The sequence below is a fragment of the Ornithodoros turicata genome, chromosome 8, assembly GCF_037126465.1.
Source record: "Ornithodoros turicata isolate Travis chromosome 8, ASM3712646v1, whole genome shotgun sequence".
In the NCBI taxonomy this organism is placed as follows: Eukaryota; Metazoa; Arthropoda; class Arachnida; order Ixodida; family Argasidae; genus Ornithodoros; species Ornithodoros turicata.
The window spans coordinates 1,894,165-1,915,429 of NC_088208.1; the positions used below are offsets into that span (position 1 = coordinate 1,894,165).

Genomic DNA, 21,265 nt, shown 5'->3' on the forward strand with positions numbered 1-21,265 from the left:
AGCGAGGAATACTGAAAAGGAATGGTATGCGTGAGAACGAAGACAACTAAAGTGTAACTAAACCATGAAGAGGAAGGTGAGGTGCTTTTATTGTTACTACTTACTTTGGTAATGTTTAAACAATAACCCCTGGTATCTTAGTGAGCGTCGTGCATTGGCTCTTGCTACATCCGAAACACTTGCCAATCCGAGCTGCGAACATCTATGAGGGGTCTAACGGTTCTATTGAATATATATTCTCCAAGTTCCAGACAAATAATTGTAGTGGGTTAAAGCTATAACACGAAAAAGTTGTTACCAGGGCGAACAGCGCGAAAGATGGGACTTTTCTTTCTCCTTTCTTTCATTTAATTTCCTTTGTGGGAGTAGCAGAATTCGTCAGTGACGAATTCAATATCAATTTTTTTCTATAATCAAACTCAAACTCAAACGGGAGAAAAGAAAAGAAGAACCACACAGACAAGGCCACACTCAGTTGCTAGTCAGCGCTGGAGCAGTGGAGACATTCCTAGGACACCACGGATGAATCTCAACGTCCGCGCAAGCGAGCCCCGTGCAATTGTTGCAACTGTGCGTCGTGGAGCTCAGTGGGGTCGAGATTAGTTGCATAATGTGTCCGTCGTCCTTGTTAAAGACCCCGAGATGCGAACGAACTTCGAGATATAAATTTCGAAATAACCTTATCCAAATGAACGAGAAGCAACCCACGTGAGAGGGCCACGTGCTTTGGTGCGATGCAGACGATTGGAGTAGGCGTTAGTCAGCTGGCAACATGGACCGCTCCACATGCGACCGAGAGAAGGGCGAAGGTCTCGTCGTTTCTGCACTCGAAAATCGCATTGTTCTGCACTGTTAAAATAGAACTTCACCGCATAGCACGCTGTGTGCCAACCATTGCCAATAATGATAGGGTTATCGCTTCTGATTCGAAGAGAGAGGGGGGCGTACGCCTTTTTGTGGCAATTTTCCTATATATCCAAATCGCCACAAAAAGGCGTACGCCCACCTCTCTCTTCGAATCAGAATAAGCGATAACCCTATCATTCGTGGCAATGGTTGGCGCACAGCGTGCTATGCGGTGAAGTTCTCTTTTGAGAGTGTAGTAATCCTACACTCTTAAAAATGAACTTCCCCACATAGCAGGCTCCTAGCCAACCAGCATCCCGAATGACAACGTTCTCGCCCCTGATTTGTTGAAAACGGGATGAGGAGCCTATTTTGTGCCGTGCATAATGAGCACAACATAGGCTCCGCCTCCCGTTTTCAACTAATCTAGGGCGAGAACGTTGTCATTCCGGGTGATGGTTGGCTAGGAGCGGGCTATGTGGTGAAGTTCATTTTTAATAGTGTAGACATTTCACTGTTTGCAAACAAACGGAGCAAACCGGAAGACCTTCGAGGAACAAAAACAGGTTAACGTGCGCTGGCGCTACCTGGCCGCGTGCAGCTATCAAAAGTGTCTTTGCAAACAACAGCTGTAAACGGAACGGGAATCAACAGGAAACACATCCAGCTGTGGCGCACCTTGGCGTCGCGAAAGGGTCTATAATTGGGGGTTTACGTCACGAGACAACTGAGATGATGAGCGACACCACAGCGGTCGGTCTGTGGATTGCTTTTATCCACCCGAGGGTTCTTTAACGTGCGATGACAGCTCATCACACGGCACCCCGTATTTAACGTCCCTCGCGGAAGACTGCGTATCTAAGCAACTGGTACCCTACCACCAAGTGGCTGGCGTCCTCGGCCGGGTTCGAACCCGCCATCTCGGGATCAGAAGGCGACTAAGGCGACAGACAGGCTACTAAGCCACTGCACGCCACTGAGCCACCGAGGCCTGCACATAGTCCTAGTTTCGTTTCATTTGCAGAGTGAACTTTGAGAATTTATACGTCAGACATTTGTATATCAAAGTTCGTTCGCTTCACAGGGTGGTGGATTTTTTAATCATGACTGGCTCCAATTCCGTTATCTCGCATTTTCCAGAAAACATCCGATGAATGAGTGAATTAATGAATTTTAGCTAATTGGTTGTCCAGTAGTTGCATACGCTGTCCTACAGGATGTCGTCCTGGTCGTACAACCCATCGTTTCCCTATCTCGAGAAAACCAAATTTATGTTGCACTAATAACATTTTCATAAAAATCTGTAACGAATGAATACAAAACACAAACACACACACCCTATGTAACTCCATGTTTCCAGCGCACCCCTTTATATTACTGTAGTCGGCGTACCAAACATGCATAAGCATACCTGTCGCAGGCAGTTTTCCTTTCTCCTTCTTCTTCGTCTTGTCTCTTTTTTTTTTTTTGTGAAAGGCAGGCTTACAGAAACTTATTCGCCCTGCGATTCCGACTTAATGACTCTCTCAGCAATGTTTGGCCGCATTCCGCAGAGTTCCGAACCAGCGGCGTTCTGTCCAAAACAGATAAACCGTTTGCCGAGTCCTTCCCATGAAGTCAAAACGGAGAACTCGGTGACAATAGTTTTAGGAACGTTTCCAGTTACGAGTAAGCGCTCTTTACGATGGAGGGGCTATTTATTGCTGCTTCGTGAAGTGTTGGGTAACAATTCGGAAACAGACGAAAGTTGATGTATATCGAACCAATCTTTAGACGGATGAGTCAGGATCTTACTGTTTTAGCAGAAAAAGTGACCGGTAGTGTTGTGTCTGGTTCATTTTCTCGATTTGACCTTTGCCGTGTGTCCGCAGAAACCGTCAGGCACTGAGGGAGAAGGGCAGCAAGGAGGAAAATCCTTTAAATCTAGCATCAACATCGAAAAGTCCCAAGAGACGGCAACAATTCGGAAAGCGGTGCACGACGCGATCGTCAAAGGAGACCTTGGTGAGGTGGAAAGATGCCTGGAAAAGAACAAGGATATAAGACAGTGGCTGGACCCAGAGACTGAAAAATCAGCGTTATGTAAAGCGGCAGAGGAGTGTCAACCTCAAATACGTGCCTATCTCGTGCATCGCAACTGCACAATTAACACAGAGAAAAAACGAGAAGAAAGAGAGTCGTTCGAGCAGGTCAAGCGAGAAAAACCCCTCCAGGATCTCGAATACCATTACCAACTCGGTTGCATGGTGCCCAAATGCGGGTTTATTTCGCACCTAGTAAGTAGATCATCAAGCAAAACAGGTTGCAATGGGTTTGAAAATAAAATTACAAAATACTACGAGGCATTGCAAAAAATTGCGACGGTGGACACTATACTTCAGGTTGCAGCTACAACATCGTGGTTAAACGTCATATTCGATTTTCAAAGTGAAGACTTAGGCTGCATCATGAGTCACATACGCGGGACCGCCCGGGGCGTGACTCTTTCAAGAGAAGAAAGTATCTACCTCGGGGCAAAGAGGGAGGAGCGTGATCTTCTAGGAACTATGGCGCATGAATTTTGTCATTTTGCTCTGAACCTGGTGTACGGAAACAATGGGAAGCCCTACAAGCGAGATGGCGAAGAGCGACGTGTCCGCTACCAGCACATCCTCGGTAAGATCAAGTCAAGGAAACACGGTCTGCACGATATGATACAGAGGGCGTTTCAGAACAGCAGTGTTGAAGAACAGGAATTGATTGTACGGATTCCGCATATGCTTGCAATGCAGTCCGAAAGATGTGGCACCAGTACAACGGAAGGTGTGGTAGGGGCCACGTTAGGAGAGAACCTTCTGCAAAATCAAGTTCTTGAACTGTTTGAATACTACAAGGACTTCGTTATTCCCGACATGGAAGCGTTCATCACGAAGAATTGTTCGGGAAAAGATAAAGAACAAATAAGGGAACAAAACGTACGTTTGCGTAAAGCCGAGAGAGCAAGAAAGCTCGGAATCGAGTTTAAGACCAAGTACGAGTTACGAGACCAGCCACTTGTTGTTCTCACAGCTCCAAACTTATCTTTCCTCGAAGCAAAGATTAACGACGCCGTTAGTCTGACGGGAGAATCGTACGTATTCCTCGAAACGAAGCAGTGGGACAGTGAACTGAAAGGTGTTTTGTGGAAATACAAGTGTCACTATGTTGTCCTTTCATCGGTCAAGGAATATGACACGAAAAAGAGACAGCGAATGGAGATGCAGGACGTGTTGAAATGATTAAGTGAGGACAGGGGTACAAGAGTGATCGTGTTAACTGAAAACACGGAGCAAGACCAGTTTGCGAAAGATATTAGATAACTTTTTGGGAACAACGTGGAATTTACTCCTGTTCCCAGTTGTGGGCTTGACGATGTGACAGATGAATGCATAGCAGAGGTATTGAGATCCTCCTCAATTTCCTTTCAAGACGAAGTAGAACTGCGAGTTGATATTCAAGTACCGGAATCAGCGGGTGAACGATCGCAAATGAGCGCACTGGCGCTTTCCGGAGACATAATTTTGAAGGCGCTGGACGAGTCCGCAATTCTAACGTTATGTCGAGACAAAGAAATTGACGTGGGACCCAAGCTCCAGAAACTGAACGAAAACATAGGCAGATACTACGTCGAACGCAAATGCGAAAGAGCCACAAAGGTGGACCTACATGCGGCGTTACATGAAGTAGCGGACGAGGCGTTTGCTATCGTGGGCTTCCGCGGCCAAGACCTTGATAATTTCGTTCCCCCCGGCTACCACGTGTGCCCTTACAGTGCTGTCAAACAGTTCGAGAGATGTGTGCTTCTGAGTAATGCGAACGATTACGATGTACTCAAGCAACTGCCTTTCTACGAAAACAAAACAATTCATCTGCTGCGGTATGGTTCGCAAAGATCAGAGTTCCACTGGGTCAGGTCGAATGGTTCTCTGGAACACCTAATGAATGTGACCACTGCATTAGGCAAAATTCGCGGCACTGAAGCGCTCCTTCGTGACGTTCCTGGTAAAGTCGTGGCCATATGTGGCGATCCAGGAATGGGAAAAAGTGTTATGTCGTTACGGATGGCCCAAGACATCAAAGCGCTTGATAAAATGACATGGGTGCTCCATGTGGACCTGTCGACTAAAATTGGAACAAAGCATATGAATTTCCTAAACACTGAACTGAGTACCTGGATAGAAAGTATGTTGGCTGCCTTGTGTGACATAAAGGAGGGCACCTTCGAGTTCAACCTTCTCAAGAGCAGCATCTCCAGTGCAATACCCTTCAAGGTCGTTGTTATGTTTGATGCATTTGACGAAGTTAACGCTGAGAATCGCTAACATCTCATACAGCTGGCGCTCGCCCTTAGTAGGTCTGAGATTTCGAAAATTCTTGTGTTCAATCGGAATTGCTCTAAGCTTGCACTGCAAGACAAGTTTAGCACAACTGCTGTCGATATGGTTGGATTCAATGAAAAAGAGCAACTGCAATTTCTAAAAACGTATTGGAAACGAAACGATCGTCAAATCGACGAACAGAATCTGAATTCATTCGCGCACAAGTGCCTAAGCAGGTTCTGTTCACGGCAGCAACGTAGCATAGCCGAAAACCCGCTGCAGTTGCAAATGATCGCCAAAATAAATGAACCACAACTCGACCAGCTGGAACTCGGAATCCCAGAAGTGGAGATATATTTACTGGGACAACAGACAACCACCTTAGACATCTATGAGAAGCTCGCTGAAATGACGTTTGAAATTTATCAGGAGGCAAAGCTAGGAGGAAGACATCACAACAAAACTATTGCTGCTGTGCAAGATGAACAGAAAGTTGCAAAGTCTTTCTTCTACGAGAGTCACGATCTTCTAGGCCTCAGGGTTGTTTTCAACGACGAATGGCTAAAGTTGTTGCTAAGCGAAGATGAGCTAAAAAAACTCGAACCCGGTGAAACGCTAATTGATCTTGTAGGTGCTGGTCACCTTAAACACGGTTTTGTGGATGGACTCCTCAATGGAGTTCCTGTCTTTCCGCACAAAACTTTTGCAGAGTTTTTCGCCGCGCGCTTCCTTTATCAGAAAATAATGTCCCCCAAAATAACGGACATTCTGATCAGAAAGTCAGTCCCTAGCTTGTACAAAGATGATTGCTATGGTGGGGTCCTCATGTTCTTGGATGCAATGGGTGCAAGATCTCAGGCACTCCACCGTCACATCGTGAGCAATGACTGGCCAAGCACTATAAAGTGCAGAGAGCTGGGCAGCTTTTGCCTCGATGATTTTTCGAGATCGCCACTGCACATAGCAGTACTGCACGCAGATTGTCCTGTACGCATACTGGACATTGTTATTGAGGCATCAAATGAGAAAATTGCCGTGGAGTTAGGAAGGGAAGACATATTTGGAGTGACGCCTTCGGGGTATGCTTCCATGAAGGGCATAGTGGAACTAAGTATGTCTGTGCTTAGAAGAGTAAAATCCTTTTTATTAGCCTCTTGCGAAAGTGATGTACAGCAGCGACGTTCAAGTTTTCTTGAAGCCCGTCGTCAGGCCTGCAGTTATTTTAGGGACGCAAGTCGTGGTCTCGTATAGAAGCAATGCAAGCGATTCTCCCTCACTATGATGCTAATATGTGTGATGACAACGGTGACATTGCCCTTACATAGCGGCGTATACGGCGAAAGTCTGGAAGTGGGTAAGCTGTTGCTTCCTTGTCGTGAAGTGAACGCCAGGACTAAATGTGGCACTGGGAACGGAGATCTGGTAAAGAACAAAGATATGGTCAAAAGCTGTTGCACCTCCATTCAGCTGTTGTCAGTTAAAGGTCAGCTACGCCGATTTCCCGATGTGTTGAAACGGTTGTGATATTCAGAACGAGCACATCCAACTGCCCCCGATACACACCTTCGTTTCTCAATTTTGTCTTCCTATTACGAAAATTAATTCATCAAAGAAACCAAAACAAGCCATGGGCGCAGCCATTTTTGTGACGTAGATGGGATAAACCTGCTCCATCTACGTAGATAGAGAATCGTGCGTCTGATTGGATGAAAGCTGAGGCTTTCTCTGACTTCCCTGGCGTCTTCTCCCGTTTGCGAGGAAATCCAGTTATGGCCGCCGGCTACGATGAGCGTTTCGTCCGAGGTAATCCCGAGAACTATTGAACGATGGAAACAACAACCGCGAACTCACCTCAACATCATTTTCAGCGTGAAATTGTGATTGTGTGCTCGAGAACTTCGCAGTTCAACCGTTCAGCTGCCATTCACGTCAACCCGTTTGCTGCTTTTACTACAAGTGCAGGAATGGGAGCGATTGAGCAACAACGTGAGACTTTGTGATCGTTTGAGCACACACCTGCAGAGGACTGGTCTTCAAAGAAAGAAGGCCGTATTTCTGCCCATGCACATCGTGCGATTGCCAGGCTTGTTACACGAGATACATATATTGTGCAGCATCATAGCGCGACTGCAATGAACGACGTAGGAATGTATCGTGACCACTCGAACTGCATTCGTTGAACCATTCGTCGGTTATATAAAAGTACTCATTAGAGTTGCCCCGCACAAAAACTGTTGGATGTAGTTTTGTAGTGTGTTGTTTATCTCGTAGAGCGCATCGCGGCATGTAGGTCGAGAGCCCTTATACGTATTTTTTGCATGTTTACTTGAGTGTGCGCATTGTTCTATACCACACAGGCCATATTTCATTCATAATAGTTTCGCAAATAAACACGTACGGGTCGATCTCATATTGCTTTTGAGTTAGGCATAGTGTCTTCAAATCAGGGTATGTGTACCCTGTTTGCTGGGCCCAACAGATGTTATTAAGGGTAGTGCAACATTTCCCACTTCTTGAACCATGCTAACATTGCCAGAATAAGGAACATTACACTGTGCTGTGTATTCCACACTCAGTTGTCTCGCGACGTAAACCCCCAATTATTATATTGGGTACTCCACATGTTCACCAAGTCAGCACTTCCCATATCCTATTTTTTTTAAACACGTGCTTAAAATTGCACAACTGCCACTCAAGTAACTTTGCCACCAAATTAGTCAGTGACAAAAGGTACATGTACTTTATCACAAATTTAATAACCTTAGTGGAAATGGTGGATGGTGTCCTCTGCCTGGTACGGTGCACTTCATAGCAAAATACACAATAGTCCAAATGTTTTCCTTGTCCACAAATGCCCTGTCAAAGCTGAAAGACTCTTATCAGAATGGGGAAGCGGGCTTGCTTGTCCAGAGAAACAAATATGAAACTGCAGTGCTCAACGTAAATAACTCCATGCTCAGCAACTAAGGCTGGTGATGCCGAAGACCTAATATTTCTAGGTTAAAAGGAACAAAAGAGAAAAGACCACTGCAGCATATTAATGTTGTTTCAAAAGTATAACACCACAAAATTTGTGAGAGGCAGTTGGTGTATTTAGTTATGTTGGTCGCCTCCTGCACCAATTTTTAATAAGATTCAAATGCATTGCTACCAACCAGGACCTAAGCCTGACATATGATCTAATAATAATAATAGTATCTATCTATGACCTATATGGACCTTCACCACTAGTTTGGTCTAGGCTTCACACGTGGCTTCTAGTGAAATTCGAAGCTGCTCTGTAGAGCTGACAGGAGACTTGCAGAGTAGAGAATTTATTTATATTTTCCAAAGAACATGTAAAAAACAATGTGTTGTACCAACTGTATTCAAAGAAATACAAATATACTTTGTTTGAGCTATGTGCATATTAGCAGATTACGGGTGACCGATGACACACAATGGGCGTCAAGGGTGAGAACACAAGAATACTACCACTGCAAGCACTGTCCTGAAATTCTAAGTCACCATTTGTCAGAAAGCAATGACCACACACAGCCTAAGGATCATATTGAGCTCCTTCCATTATTCTTTTTATTGACAGCATGTTGGCTGCCATCCAGTCCATGAAAGTGACCCTTATCGTTGAAAGAACGGTTCAACAGCAAGCGAGCTGGTGATAGTGTCCATAATGGCGAGACCTGAAGAGGAGATACAAGAAGGGACATAAACACGCTATGTTGAGACATTGTGTATGTCCCTTCCTATCCCTCGTCTCAGGGTTTTTCGCTATGGACCTTCATGATGTTTCCTTCGGCAAACTTTACATATTTTTATGTAGAATTGTGAAGGTACAGCCAGGCGCTGTTAGCAAATCACACAGTACTTTTCTTGAATCAAGAATCCATGGAAGGTACACAGTCATCTTCAGCATTGCACACATATATGGGACATGTTAATCACTTTGGAATGTCACAGACATGTCATGGAGGCCGGCACATGATTAGTGGTGCTGAACACACAACTATTTGTCATAGTTTAGGCATAAAAAGCAGTTTTGTCACCTGCATGTTGAGGAAGATGTATCTCTACATGCTTTGCCATGACACAAATATATGAAGCAGCAAATGTACCCTCTACTTTATTATGGTTATTAGTCAACACTGCCAAGAATGTGGGAACACAGTCTTGTACCACCTACACTCTTCAAAATGACATTCACACACGACACATTGTAGGTCAACGAGACTCCAGAATGATGTCCTCTCCCTCCTCATTGGCTGAGAACATTTTTCTACTACTTTGCATAATGGGAAGTTAGTACAAGAAACGTACACATTCCTTTTTTGAGCAAATCAGTATTCAGCGCGTTACCATACTGTGGTAGGCCTGCAGTGCATTACGTGGTACAGCACACACTGTAAGAAATTTCACCGTAGAACATGTCCCCCATTCTAATGACAGTCTTCTCCAGTTTTTCAAACTGCCATTTCCCATAGTGCTTTATGGTATGACACAGTATTTCTAAATCTTTACTGTAGTTTACTGGTTGTAGCAGAAAAAAGACACCACTGTTTCCGATCACAGGACGCACGCCATAAGTGCTATACGGAAACAGTACATGCTGCTCTCTAGCAGTTGTTAGTGTTTGGACATCGTATGGTGCATGCAGGGTAAATTCCATGGTTAAAATATCCAAACGTGAACAACTGTTAGATTACATGATGTAGAATGCTCTACAGTACAGTAAAACCTTCAAAGTCGGACACCTCCCTACCTCGGACAACTCCCCATGATTTCATTGCACGGGCAGGCTCCCATTGAAACTACATGGGGACGAAATTCTCTATGTCGGACACCTCCCCATCTTGGAAGTAGGATAGGGTTTTCCCTGCAAAGTACCTCCCTATCTTGGAAGTAGGATAGGGTTTTCCCTGCAAAGTCGGACAAAACCCTGGCCAAATTACCTCAATGTCGGCCCATCTTTGCACCAAAAAGACCCAAAATGAGCCAGTAGCCTTGACTTTTGTTCCTTTTTTCCCCTATTCTGGTCTCAGCATTTTGTTGCTTTAGTTTTTCAAGTCCAAAAACAAGTGCTGTCAGTCTACATTGTAATTCTTTACGTGAGCACTTGTCTTCAGTTTGTCTAGAGCCTTTGAACGAGCACTGCACCAAAGCTATGAGAAGTAGGCTGACGCTTCAGAGACAAGTCCTTGCTGCTCGAAAAGCTCCGGATGTAATGCCATTGAGTAGAATCTGAACGGAATTGAATATAGTAAAATCAGTAATAATTATCAGTGAAGAGTGGGTAGAGGTACCACTACCAGGCACCACCACCAGGTACCACTAAGGACCTTAAATTGAAGAAGGGGGACATTTCTCACAGCTGTGATCTCTTCAATTTTTTGTTGCCGTCATATTCTGTAACTCGGACACCTCTATACGTAGGAGACGCTTCGGCTGCACTGCGGGTGTCCAACATAGGAAGGTTTCACTGTATTTATGTTCCGTGTCATGTGACCAAACAATATATGCTTTTGCTCATGCTGCACAGCACAGGCGAATTGAGCTGCATGTGAGGATAATAACATGAAACCCGAGGCGTGGAGGAAAAGGCATGACCTTACGGTCTCTGTGTCAGTTGTTTCATGTTGTAGTTGCGTACCAGCTGGTCTGTACATGAGAATAAGTTTGATGCATTGTACACGCACCATACACATGAAGTATGTGGTGTGTTGTGATAGTAATGCCACTGCCAATTGAAGAATAATGCTCCAGGTGGATTGTTTCGGTACAATCTTGAACTATGCATACCAAGGGGTAGGGCATCTGCGTGACAGGTTTACCTGAAAGTAAGAATGTAAATGTTAGCTAAAGTCATTGAATAATTAACATTATCAATATACTGCTGCAGATCATACCAACAATAGCACACAAGATGTTCCGATATGCTATGCAGGAGTGTCTCTGTACTCACAATATTAGTACAGCAGCTACAGAAAGGCATAAAACTAGTTTTTGTATACATGATACCACTTGAATGCAACACAAGCTTCTGCTGCACCTGAGAAAAAGTATGTACTGTTGCACACATGGTGCTGTTTGAATGTCTCGAAAAACATAATTTATGACCGAAAGACATCAACTGGAAGATTTCGATTTACCTTAGTCAAAACTGAGAAAAAGTATGTGCTGTTGCACACATGAAACTGCTTGAACTGCCCTTGAGCGCTCTGGAAGAACACCTTATTTGTGACCAAAATACAACAGCTGAGCGAACATTGAATTTATACCTTACTCAAAATACACAAGATGTGCTGCCGTGCATGTGATACGATGATACTGCTTAAATGTACTCTGAAAGCGCTGGCACCTCAGGCATGGTTGCTCTAAGCCAGCGAGCAACAGCAAGGGTATACGAACACAAGAAGTCGAGCACAAGTGGTGGAATGCACTTGATTAATCAGAAAATGAAATGTCTCAGTACCAGGTGTCACTGTTCCGTCAACAAAAACAGATGAACTTCGAAGGGGCGTCTGGTTGGCACTGGTGACAGCCGTCAGATTGAAACCCAGACGGTGATAGTTGAGACGTGGAGTGCAAGCTTTTCGGTGGTGCCAGAATGCCTGCGAAGTCATTTAACAAATAAGGCAATTCCAAATCTGTACTGAGAATACACACGCTGGGGCGTAATCTCAAAGGATGAAGCAGTAACTGACAGATAGCGTATTTTTCTCTTCTACGTGATGCAATTTGCACCGCATGACTGACTTGTCTAACATTACGCGTCTTACCTTTATCTGCTGCCTAGTCCTGCCCCTGCAATCTCCTGCTGCAGATAAGGTTGGCACGGCATCCCGGACGAGACATCTTCGGCTTCTTGTGAAACAAGTTGCGCATTGCTTCCGTAACATTCGTATGAGCCAGATGAACAGATCACTGCTTTCGAAGGTGGCACCCAGTCGGAGTTGTAACCGATTGTTGCAGTCAATAGATTTCTCTTTCACCTTTCGGAAAATTGTGGTTTGAAACATTGGAACTGCATGCTGAAGTGTTCTTGCAGACGGGAGCAAAACGCTCACGCATTCTCGGCACGCAGCACAGAACACGAATCACACCAGGAAGTCTGTACTGGCCTAGCAAATGCTTTGCAGTCGAAGGAAGCAAAACTCACGTTCCTCGTGGGTTTAGTGAAGTCCAGAAATATACTGGCTCCCTAATAGCGAACTGTTTATCACTTCCCCAATGTGAATCTGCGCAGCAGACGGCTCGGCAGGAGAAACTGGCCGGCTTGCCGGAAGAAACCAAGCCAAAAGTCATACCAAGCCGGAGCGCGGGCAGACCACGAATGTGTCGTCGACACAGGGTTTGCGGGCCACAAGACGGGATGTCAGTGAAACTAAAAATTCACCTTTTCGGAAAACCGCAAGGAGTTTGGGATAACTGTTTTGCATACATAACCAGTGTTCCCTTATGAACACATCGTGTGAGTACCATTCCATTCTGTAACACTCGAAAATCGGCGTAGCTGAGCTTTAAGGTGTTCCCACTGAGCTTCATCTGAACTAAGCGTCTGATTGGATATTGTTGCAAACGATCACTTCCTTGCTTTGAATTAGTTTATAATTTTTATTCATTTACTGCATTGTAATAGTTTCCAAACGTGTATAACTTTCTGTATCTATGTATTCTTTGTTGTTATATTACCCACTCGGTCATGGAATGCCCACCTTGCAATATGCGCATTGGGCCTTTCAGGGATGTCTAATAGATAAATATAACGTGAACAAATTGCGTTGCACGTTGTCTGCATTGTGAAACTGCTTCTTTGCCATCGATTACCCTGTAGAGAAGACAGACAGGGATACTCCGTGCTGCATATTAGCAAAAAATATAGCAGCGTGGAAGTAAGGTAAGTGATTCTTCCTCACTCAGATGCTAGCACTTGTGATGACAACGGTGACACTGCCCTGTATGTAGGCGCTCGTGCAGTAAATGTCCTCGGTACGAAGCTAGAAGGACTGGTATGTTTACCACCATATTCAATAAATGGAATGCGCGATGCCCCACCCCCTGCCCTGTATTCCATGATTTTCCTTGGGCATATCTTTGTACAATTTCAACCAGGTCTGTAGCATTACGAGAAATGTTAATATGGCTGGATTTTTCTTTTCAAGGCCACTGTACACGTGTCTGCAAACAAAGTTCATGTCCAAGAAGGCTTACAAGGTTTACGCTCAAAGACCATTGCTGATACGCGAAGTTTAGCATCTTAAACGTTGCATAAAGCTAATTAGACGGCGATGGAAACTAACTCTGGTTCCACGTTTGAAGAAGGCTCTAAAGTCTAAAGCACGAAATTAAGTGAGACTAAACAGAAATATTATGGCTAAATCCTTGTTGCGTACTCCCAGCAAATTTCGCTTATGATTACTCTAAGTGTCGACCAAAAGAGGAACAAAATGACGCAAAGCAGAGAACAGGTTATATAGAACTCCTTTAATCGTAGATCTATCACCGTTGTCTCACGACTTAAATCCCCGAATTATGATTAGTATCACATTACTTTAAATCAGTACTTGTACCTGTGTTTCTTATTATGCCACCGAGCGAGGTAAATATCAAGAAGTCTTCTGCTGGTTGATTGGCAAAGAAAAGGAGTGGATATGCCACTCCAAAAGGTTCCTGCGGACTGGTTACTCCAGGACGCGATCTTGTGGTCTTATAGGCAAGACAATACTCCGCTACTAGAAAAACTTTTCGAGCTCACCGAACACAAATGTAGAATTGCTCTCACAACATCACACTGAGAAGGAAAAAATGACTAGGGAGCAAGAAAGCTGGTGACGATGGTGCATAATGTAAAACCCCGAGACTAGGGAACACGAAGGGACAGACACAACACGAAGTCTCAAACACAGCTGAAAATTTTACTTCCTCTCACTACTACTTTTGTCCTCAACTGGTTATTTCTCTTCCCTCTGTTTGTGCATACATTTCTTGTATGTGAAGTAAAATTTTCAGCTGTGTTTGAGACTTCGTGTTGTGTCTTTCCCTTCGTGTTCCCTAGTCTCGGGTTTTACATTATGCATCACACTGAGCTTGATTAACCGATGAGTCCCCAAAGAGTCCTATGAGTTTGCAGTTGCCGCACTGTTCAGTGATGGCTGAGCTCCGCTGTCCGCCATCTTCAAGTAGAGAGGTGTGAAACAACGAAAAGCCGAACGGCTGTAATCCGCGCTGGCAAGTACGAAAGCGCGTATACACTTCACGGTGCCCGGTTTTGCACGTCTGCGCCCATGGGTGTTTCAGAATGGATTATTTTTTTCGTTTTGTGGACTTTTTTCATCCAACAATATATCGAGACGGTAAGAATAAAGATGTATTTTGGGGAGGGTTCGATGTGGGCTTGCAGAACTTGAGAAACGTTCCAATTGTTTAGGATATCGGCGCGTATCTGACTTCTAAGCACGATAAACGTGAAGTACTTCTCTGAAGGCATGCTTCCGGAACGACTGTCTAAGAAAAAATAGCACAGCAATTGCCACTAATTATTTTAGACGTACACCCTACGTTAATGTACATGTTCATCGTGTATCTTCCCCACCTCTGCTTTCAATAAGCGGACATATTTGAAGAAAACAGATAGCTAGGAAATATATTGATGTGTTCAGCATAGGCGTTCTGGAACTAATTTGTAGCTACGGTGCCTTAGAAGAGGTGTGATACATTTACTGAGGATTTTCATTATACGTGATGTGTACACTGACCTTCCTTACTGGAATCGTTGCACGTTCAGTTTGTAAGTTTTTAATCTTTAGCCTGTAATGTTTTCACCCCTTTTATGATACATTGTAACCTATGTTCACAAAGACATGAATCGCCATTTGTTAATTATGTTATATTCAGGGGCATATAAATATTTGTTGGAGATACGCAATTTATGTGGTATAGCGTAAGGTGGTCTACGTTCAAGACAGTTGAGCTATTTTCTTAATAACAGTCTAATCCCCTAAATTGTACCTCTGTTGGTTAACTGAATCCTCAAACATTTGAGAAATGATGCGCAAATTACTGTGGTGTTAAACCAGATATTTATTTCGCACGAGCCAAAAATGACAGGCTACATATTTTCATCAACTTACCCCACCATACGGGTAAGTTGAGTACATAAAAAAAAAAATTAATGCCGGGTTTATATTTTGCGTTCTGTTCGGGGCAGCCGAAACGGTCAGCCACGAGCACTGCACATGGAAACACCAGGCAGTGGCACAGCATCATCATAGACAACGACTCTGCTCAACCTGGCGTCACGGACGGGAAAAAAATATTGAAAAAAAAAATGCCACGCGAAAAAATCCAAACTGTCCTCAATTTTCCCCCGTCTTCAAGTAGGCCCATTTACCCTATATACACAGAGGTCAGGTTTCCACCTTCATTTTCTGTTTTTCTGCAAAACATTTACACAGCATTTGCGAGATTGTAAGAAATGGTCGAGCAATTAATTGTGTGACAGAGCACGTCAGTTGACGTATATACCGTTAATGGTACGTTAACGGTACCTGGAGCTCGAATAACACACATCTAAGAAAAGATCTTCCCGGAACAGCACTGCAAGCGGTACAGCCCCGACGACCTTGTTATCGGCCGCGCGTTCAAAGATAGCGTCACACAGACAGAGATAGCGTCATCAGACACTTGTGCGTTATCTGCGGGCGGAGCGCGCAGCTAACGAAAACACAGTCGGCTTCTATAGCGGGTGTCATGGCTGCACCTGGAGGCACTCAGGGTAAGTGATAGAGCTCGTGTATTTTTCGTTGCCGTGCATGAAATGTCGTAGAAATCTTTGCTCTGGTATCGCCCATAGTTAACGTCCGTGATCTTGGGATGGCTATCATAGTAACACGAGTGTAGCCAGGAGGGGTTTTGGGGGGTTTAACGCCCTCTAAATCGTACCTCCTCCGGTTGTGCGTTTGCGAGAGGGAAACACTTCCTCCTCATGTGATGTTATCATCGACCCCCGTTACCCCCACCCCCAAACATTTTTCCGGCTATCATCCTTCTTCGTAAATTGCAGAGTTTATCATGGTATTTGGAACTCTGTATCTGGGAATGGCAGTGAAACACAGGAACATCGACGAAGGTATGCGACAGGCAATATTACCTTAAGCGTATTAACTCTCCTACACATAGTTTCCAGAGAGATCACATAGCTAATGAAAATTGTGTACCCTGTTACACGGCAAAGCGAATGTCATTCCGAACGAAGGACAGTGGCGTTAAATGCCCTCTGCTCAAGCAAAATGGGGGAACGTGGCAAAGCGAACTACGACGATGGCAATCTGTGAAATAGTATGACCGTGTCATATGCGAATATCACTGCATTAGGGCATTTAGGGTAAATTTATTGACTACTTTAAAAACTGGTATGGGAAGCCTAAAGAGGTGCGCAACCGAATACAAATCAACAGGAATGATCCGCCAGGTTGCAGTGCCACCACAACTGGTGGCAGAGGCGGCGCAGAAGAGGGTGGCGCGTTCAGGCATGGCGGGAATTAGCTTGGTAGTGAGCGAATTCACCGGACTCCCGTTGTTAATTTTAGAAATAAAAAGAAATAAGGAAAACATATCGGGGACTATAATGTAACTTCCCTGCGCGTTTATTTATTTATTTATTTATTCATTATTAGTATCAGCGTTTTACAAATATACGTCATTCAAATAAAGTTGTTGTTACATAATGCCAGAAATGAAGAGTAGGAATTGTAACATAAGAACGGCGACAACTTAAAGATGAAGCGAAAGGTTAGGTACCAACGCTACTTTTATTCTTAATACCTTTTATAATAACAGTTTAAATAATAGTCCCCAGTATCTTCGTGAGCCCTGTTGCATTTGCAGCATTCGTCTGAGCAGCGGACATCGGATGCGGGGACTAATGGTTCTTTGCAATATCATTTCAGTCTCCAGAGAAACAGTTGCAATGTGTTATAGAGGGGGCATGTTAGTACATCGTCAACGGGAAAGGGGGGGGGGGGGGTGCGGAGCGCGTAAGACAGGACAAAAGTAATCAACGACCACAGAAACAAAGTGACCTTCATTCGCTATAGTCAGCATTTCACACGTGTGGTCGTCCCCTTCTTTTGTGCAGTCTTTCGCACTCCTCCCTCGCTGTTGGCATGTGCTAAGTCTCACACGCAACGGCCAATCGTCGGAGTGGAGACCTTCTTAAGGTACCACTGAGGAATCTCAAAGTCCGCGCAAGCGGGCCATGTTGATGGAAAGCAATAGCGTCGACAGCTGGGTCTCAAGTCTGGTAATTCGGTGCAGGCGTGAAGTGCCTGCATCCAATTGTTGCAGCTGGGCGTCGCGGAGCTGGGTGGGGTCAAGGAAATATCTATAACCGCATGTTTCCAGCGCGCATTTTTCCAGGGTACTTTTTGTATCATGGTAGTCCGTGTGCCCAACAGGCATAGATTTACCTGTCTCCGCAGAAGGCGTTTTCGTGAAACATAGGCTTACAAAATTGTATGCGCCTTCCGAGTCCGAGTTCATAAAGGTCCGAGTTATTTCGAGCCGCGGCTCGCTGTGCGTCAAGGCTGATAGGTCTGGCGGACCAGCTGCTTCATGTCCATGAAAGAGAAACCGCTTGCGGAGTGCTTACCATGAATCCTAAACCGAGACTTCGGCAAGTGCGACAATCGTTTTTTTGGGAATGTTTTCAGTTTCGAGTAAGCGCTTCACGATGGACGGATTATTAATGCGTTGGCATTAGGGGTGTCAAAATTGCAAAAGCCACCCTCTCTCACCCCCCTCACTCACAAAATTGCTTGGCCCCTGGCCGCATCTAGAACACCAACGCTCTGCCCTCAAGGCTCTCTTCGCCTTTTTGGACGCCACATGACTTCGATCATCATTCCTTCATTCCCCGCTTCTCCTTCAGGAATGGGGTAGAGTATCGCCCCCGGCGATGAAACTCTCCACCCATCATCATGAAATAAAGTTGTTGTTGTTGTGAGAAGAAGGATTGTGGAAGATTAAGAGAAGGATTAAATGAAAGTAAAGAACACGGAAGGTAACCGCAGGTAATTCAATCTAATTAAAGGTAACTAGCGTCTGTTAAAAGGAAATTGAGAGTAATTAAGGCGAGTAAGAAACGTAGTCAAGGGTAACTAAGGGAATTCAAGATGAGCTCATTTAACCTGCAGTTACGTAAGGTAATTAAAGAATAATTACAAGGTAATTGAGGACTATGGACTTACATATAGTAATTGAAAGTGTCAAAACCGGAAATCGAGCATTGACTGTAGGTGAAGAACCGAAAGTCTTGTTAGACAAAAAGTGGATAACAGGAAATCAAGTTGGACCGGAAATGCTTACCGGAAGTCAAGTATAAACTAGATGTGGACAACAGGAAGTTGGGTTTAAACCGGAAGGACCGAACTTAAGGAAGGAACTTACCGAAGGACTTAATGGAGGAGGAGGGGAGGAGTGTCGTTGGGAGGAACCCGAGAGGTCTCCCTGCCTGATTAGGCGGCATGTTTCTCGGGAAGGGAAAGGTGGTGGAGAGGAGGAAAGGGTGAAGTGGAGGGTGAAAGGGAGGATAGCTGCGTCCATGGGCCGACTTCAGGGGAACTGTGCCGGCATACGCCTAGTACATATCTGAGGGAAAACCCAGGAAAAACCCCAGACGGCCACAGCCGGCCCGCGGGTTCGAACCGCGGACCTCCCAGTCTCCAAGCGCACACGTTACCGCTGCGCCACCGGAGCTGGTGGCGGTTAATGCTAACGCATTTCCTAGCATTTACCGCTAAATCGTCAGTGAATTTCTTTCCTGAATTAAACGGGGGGTGCGCTTGAGCAGTGGGCTTGAATACATGAAATCTTGTAATCAAGCGAATCAAATCAGGAAAAGGGTGCTTCAGGACTCCAGATATTCTGATTTGAGGTCAGACAAGCTTGCACAGACAAATATTTTTTTATTGTTGCTTCGTGCAGTGTTGAATGGAAATTGAGAGACAGAGACCTGAAAGGGGTCACCATGAAATCTGCTCTCGCAGACTGGACAGCCGCAAACTTTTAAACTCGTAAAAGTGCTGGGTCCTCGGCCCACCAGACAAGAGCGATGCTGCCTTGTCAGCACTTGTGACATTTATTCAGAACTGTGCATTAGAGTCAGGCTATTAGGACCATGTGATTCATTGTGCGCCATACGTTAAATGCTGATTGGTCTTTGGCCGATAGTTATCGCGAAAACGGGAGGTTTCTATTTTCTATTTCCCCCCACTCTTTTTTGTTTGGAAAGGGGGGGTGCTGTTTACGGGAGCAGCCAAATGTGTCGTGTGACGAATTCAATCTCTCCTTAATTTTTATTTTCATCAACATCAACATTAGAGACACATTAAAGTTGATTTAAATCTTATGAGTCTAGCGAGGGAGCTCAGCGTTTCAGCGGACAAACTGAGCGATTTTATTTCCTCTGATCCATAGCCCGAGACTGGGGGACAAAAGAAAGAAAAGACGACAACACAGACAAGGTCTCAAAAAGACACTGGCGAACGTGCACTAATGGAAGTCTCTATGCAACGCATTGACAAGCGGCCGTTCAACCTCACGAAGATCCTCGGACCGTGGTCGAACGCTGCCCACCAGATGCAAGGCCTTCGTCTTCTGGCGGAGTACTTGTGCTCCGCCGGTCTGGTGACGGCTCTCTGAAAGCTCCCATCATCACCCCCCTCATCCTTTCCTAACGCGAAATAGGGCAGTGTACCGCCTCAGCGGCGCTAAATCTCTAACCCCATCATCATCCAATGTATGTGTGTGTGTCCCGTTGTTGTCTCTGCTTTACTTTCTTGAGCTTTCCCTTTCCGCGTGTTTGCACGAACCCATCTGACATAAACAGAGAAGCGGATCAAGGACGGCAATCTTCTGGATCTAGCATCAACAGGGTGAAGTCCAAAGGACATAAATAATTCGGAAAGAGATGCACGACGCTATCCTCAAAGGATACTTTGGTAAGGTGAAAAGATGCCTGGAAGCGAACAAATGTCTGAGGCAGTGGCTGCACCTTGAGACGGAAAAATCAGAAATATGAACAGCAGTAGAGATGAGGCAATCTAAAATACGTGCCCTTTCTAGTGCTTCACAACTGCAGAATTAACGAAGACGAAAAGAGAAAAAAAAATACAAGAAAGAGAGTGATTCAAGCATGTCAATGAGCTCCAGATCTCGAATGTCGTTACCAACTCGGTTGCATGGCGCCCAAATGCGGGTTCAATTCGCACCTAGTTGTTGATCATCGAGCCAAACATACTGCGACAAGTTTGAAAGAAAATTATAAAACTCTACGAGGCATTGCAGAAAACAGCGATGATGGACGCTATTCTCCGGGTTGCAGCTACAACCTCGTGGTTAAATGTCATATTCGATTTTCAAAGAGAAGACTAATGCTGCATGATGGGTGCCAGATCGGAAACCACGTGGGGACTGACTTTTCCGCGAGGAGAAAATATCTTCCTCGGGGCAAGGAGGAAGGTGCGTGGTCTTCTAGGAACTATGACGCACAAATATTGCCATTTTGCTCTGAATCTCGTGTACGAAATGATCCGAAGTGCATCCCGAATGACCGAAATGACCGAAGTGCATCCCGAATGAGATCGAATGCCAGTTTCATGAAATGCCCTTTGGCGTCACCATAACTTGTCATTGCAGCTAAGAACACAAAGTCGGTACAGGCTGCTTAGCGAAGTCTCTGCTCTTTTCATATAATCATTCGAAAAGGAGGTTCATCTCCTGCTTTCAGTGCATTATCAAGAAGTGCCAATAACGTGAAAAAGTGTTGGATAGAACAACGGTTTGCTCGACTTGGGCCACTCTCTTCCGTATCCAACTGAGCTTTACTGACAATTACGTCACGTTTTACAAATATGTCATTCAAACAAACCTTCGTTGTTACAGATTGCGAGGAATACTGAGAAGGAATGGTATGCGTGAGAACGAAGACAACTAAAGTGTAACTAAACCATGAAGAGGAAGGTGAGGTGCTTTTATTGTTACTACTTACTTTGGTAATGTTTAAACAATAACCCCTGGTATCTTAGTGA

General features: G+C 44.8%; 1 protein-coding gene and 2 long non-coding RNA genes across 5 annotated transcripts in view; 2 read left to right on the forward strand and 1 right to left on the reverse strand.

Annotated features, from left to right (window-relative positions):
• The first annotated feature begins 1 nt into the window (after window position 1).
• LOC135366343 (uncharacterized) lies at window positions 2-4,103 on the forward strand. Its single transcript, XM_064599012.1, has 2 exons — window positions 2-76; window positions 2,718-4,103. Exons 1-2 carry the CDS (start codon window positions 65-67, stop codon window positions 4,101-4,103), a joined length of 1,398 nt encoding a protein of 465 aa, XP_064455082.1. The 5' UTR covers window positions 2-64.
• Window positions 4,104-8,433: 4,330 nt separating this feature from the next.
• On the reverse strand, window positions 8,434-12,446 carry LOC135366385 (uncharacterized). Its single transcript, XR_010414143.1, has 4 exons — window positions 11,957-12,446; window positions 11,650-11,788; window positions 10,065-11,008; window positions 8,434-10,021 (listed from the first exon to the last, which is right to left on the reverse strand). It is a non-coding gene; the product is annotated as an uncharacterized LOC135366385 (long non-coding RNA).
• Window positions 12,447-15,876: 3,430 nt separating this feature from the next.
• The window catches only part of LOC135365826 (uncharacterized), a 49,525-nt gene continuing 44,136 nt past the window's right edge, over window positions 15,877-21,265 (forward strand). Inside the window, exons 1-4 of one of the 3 annotated variants that reach the window (XR_010413942.1) lie at window positions 15,877-15,951; window positions 19,653-20,176; window positions 20,630-20,696; window positions 21,120-21,197. This is a non-coding gene — a long non-coding RNA (uncharacterized LOC135365826). Of the gene's footprint in view, window positions 15,952-19,652; window positions 20,697-21,119; window positions 21,198-21,265 lie in introns of all 3 variants that reach the window. The other 2 variants (XR_010413941.1, XR_010413943.1) reach the window with 2 other exon arrangements.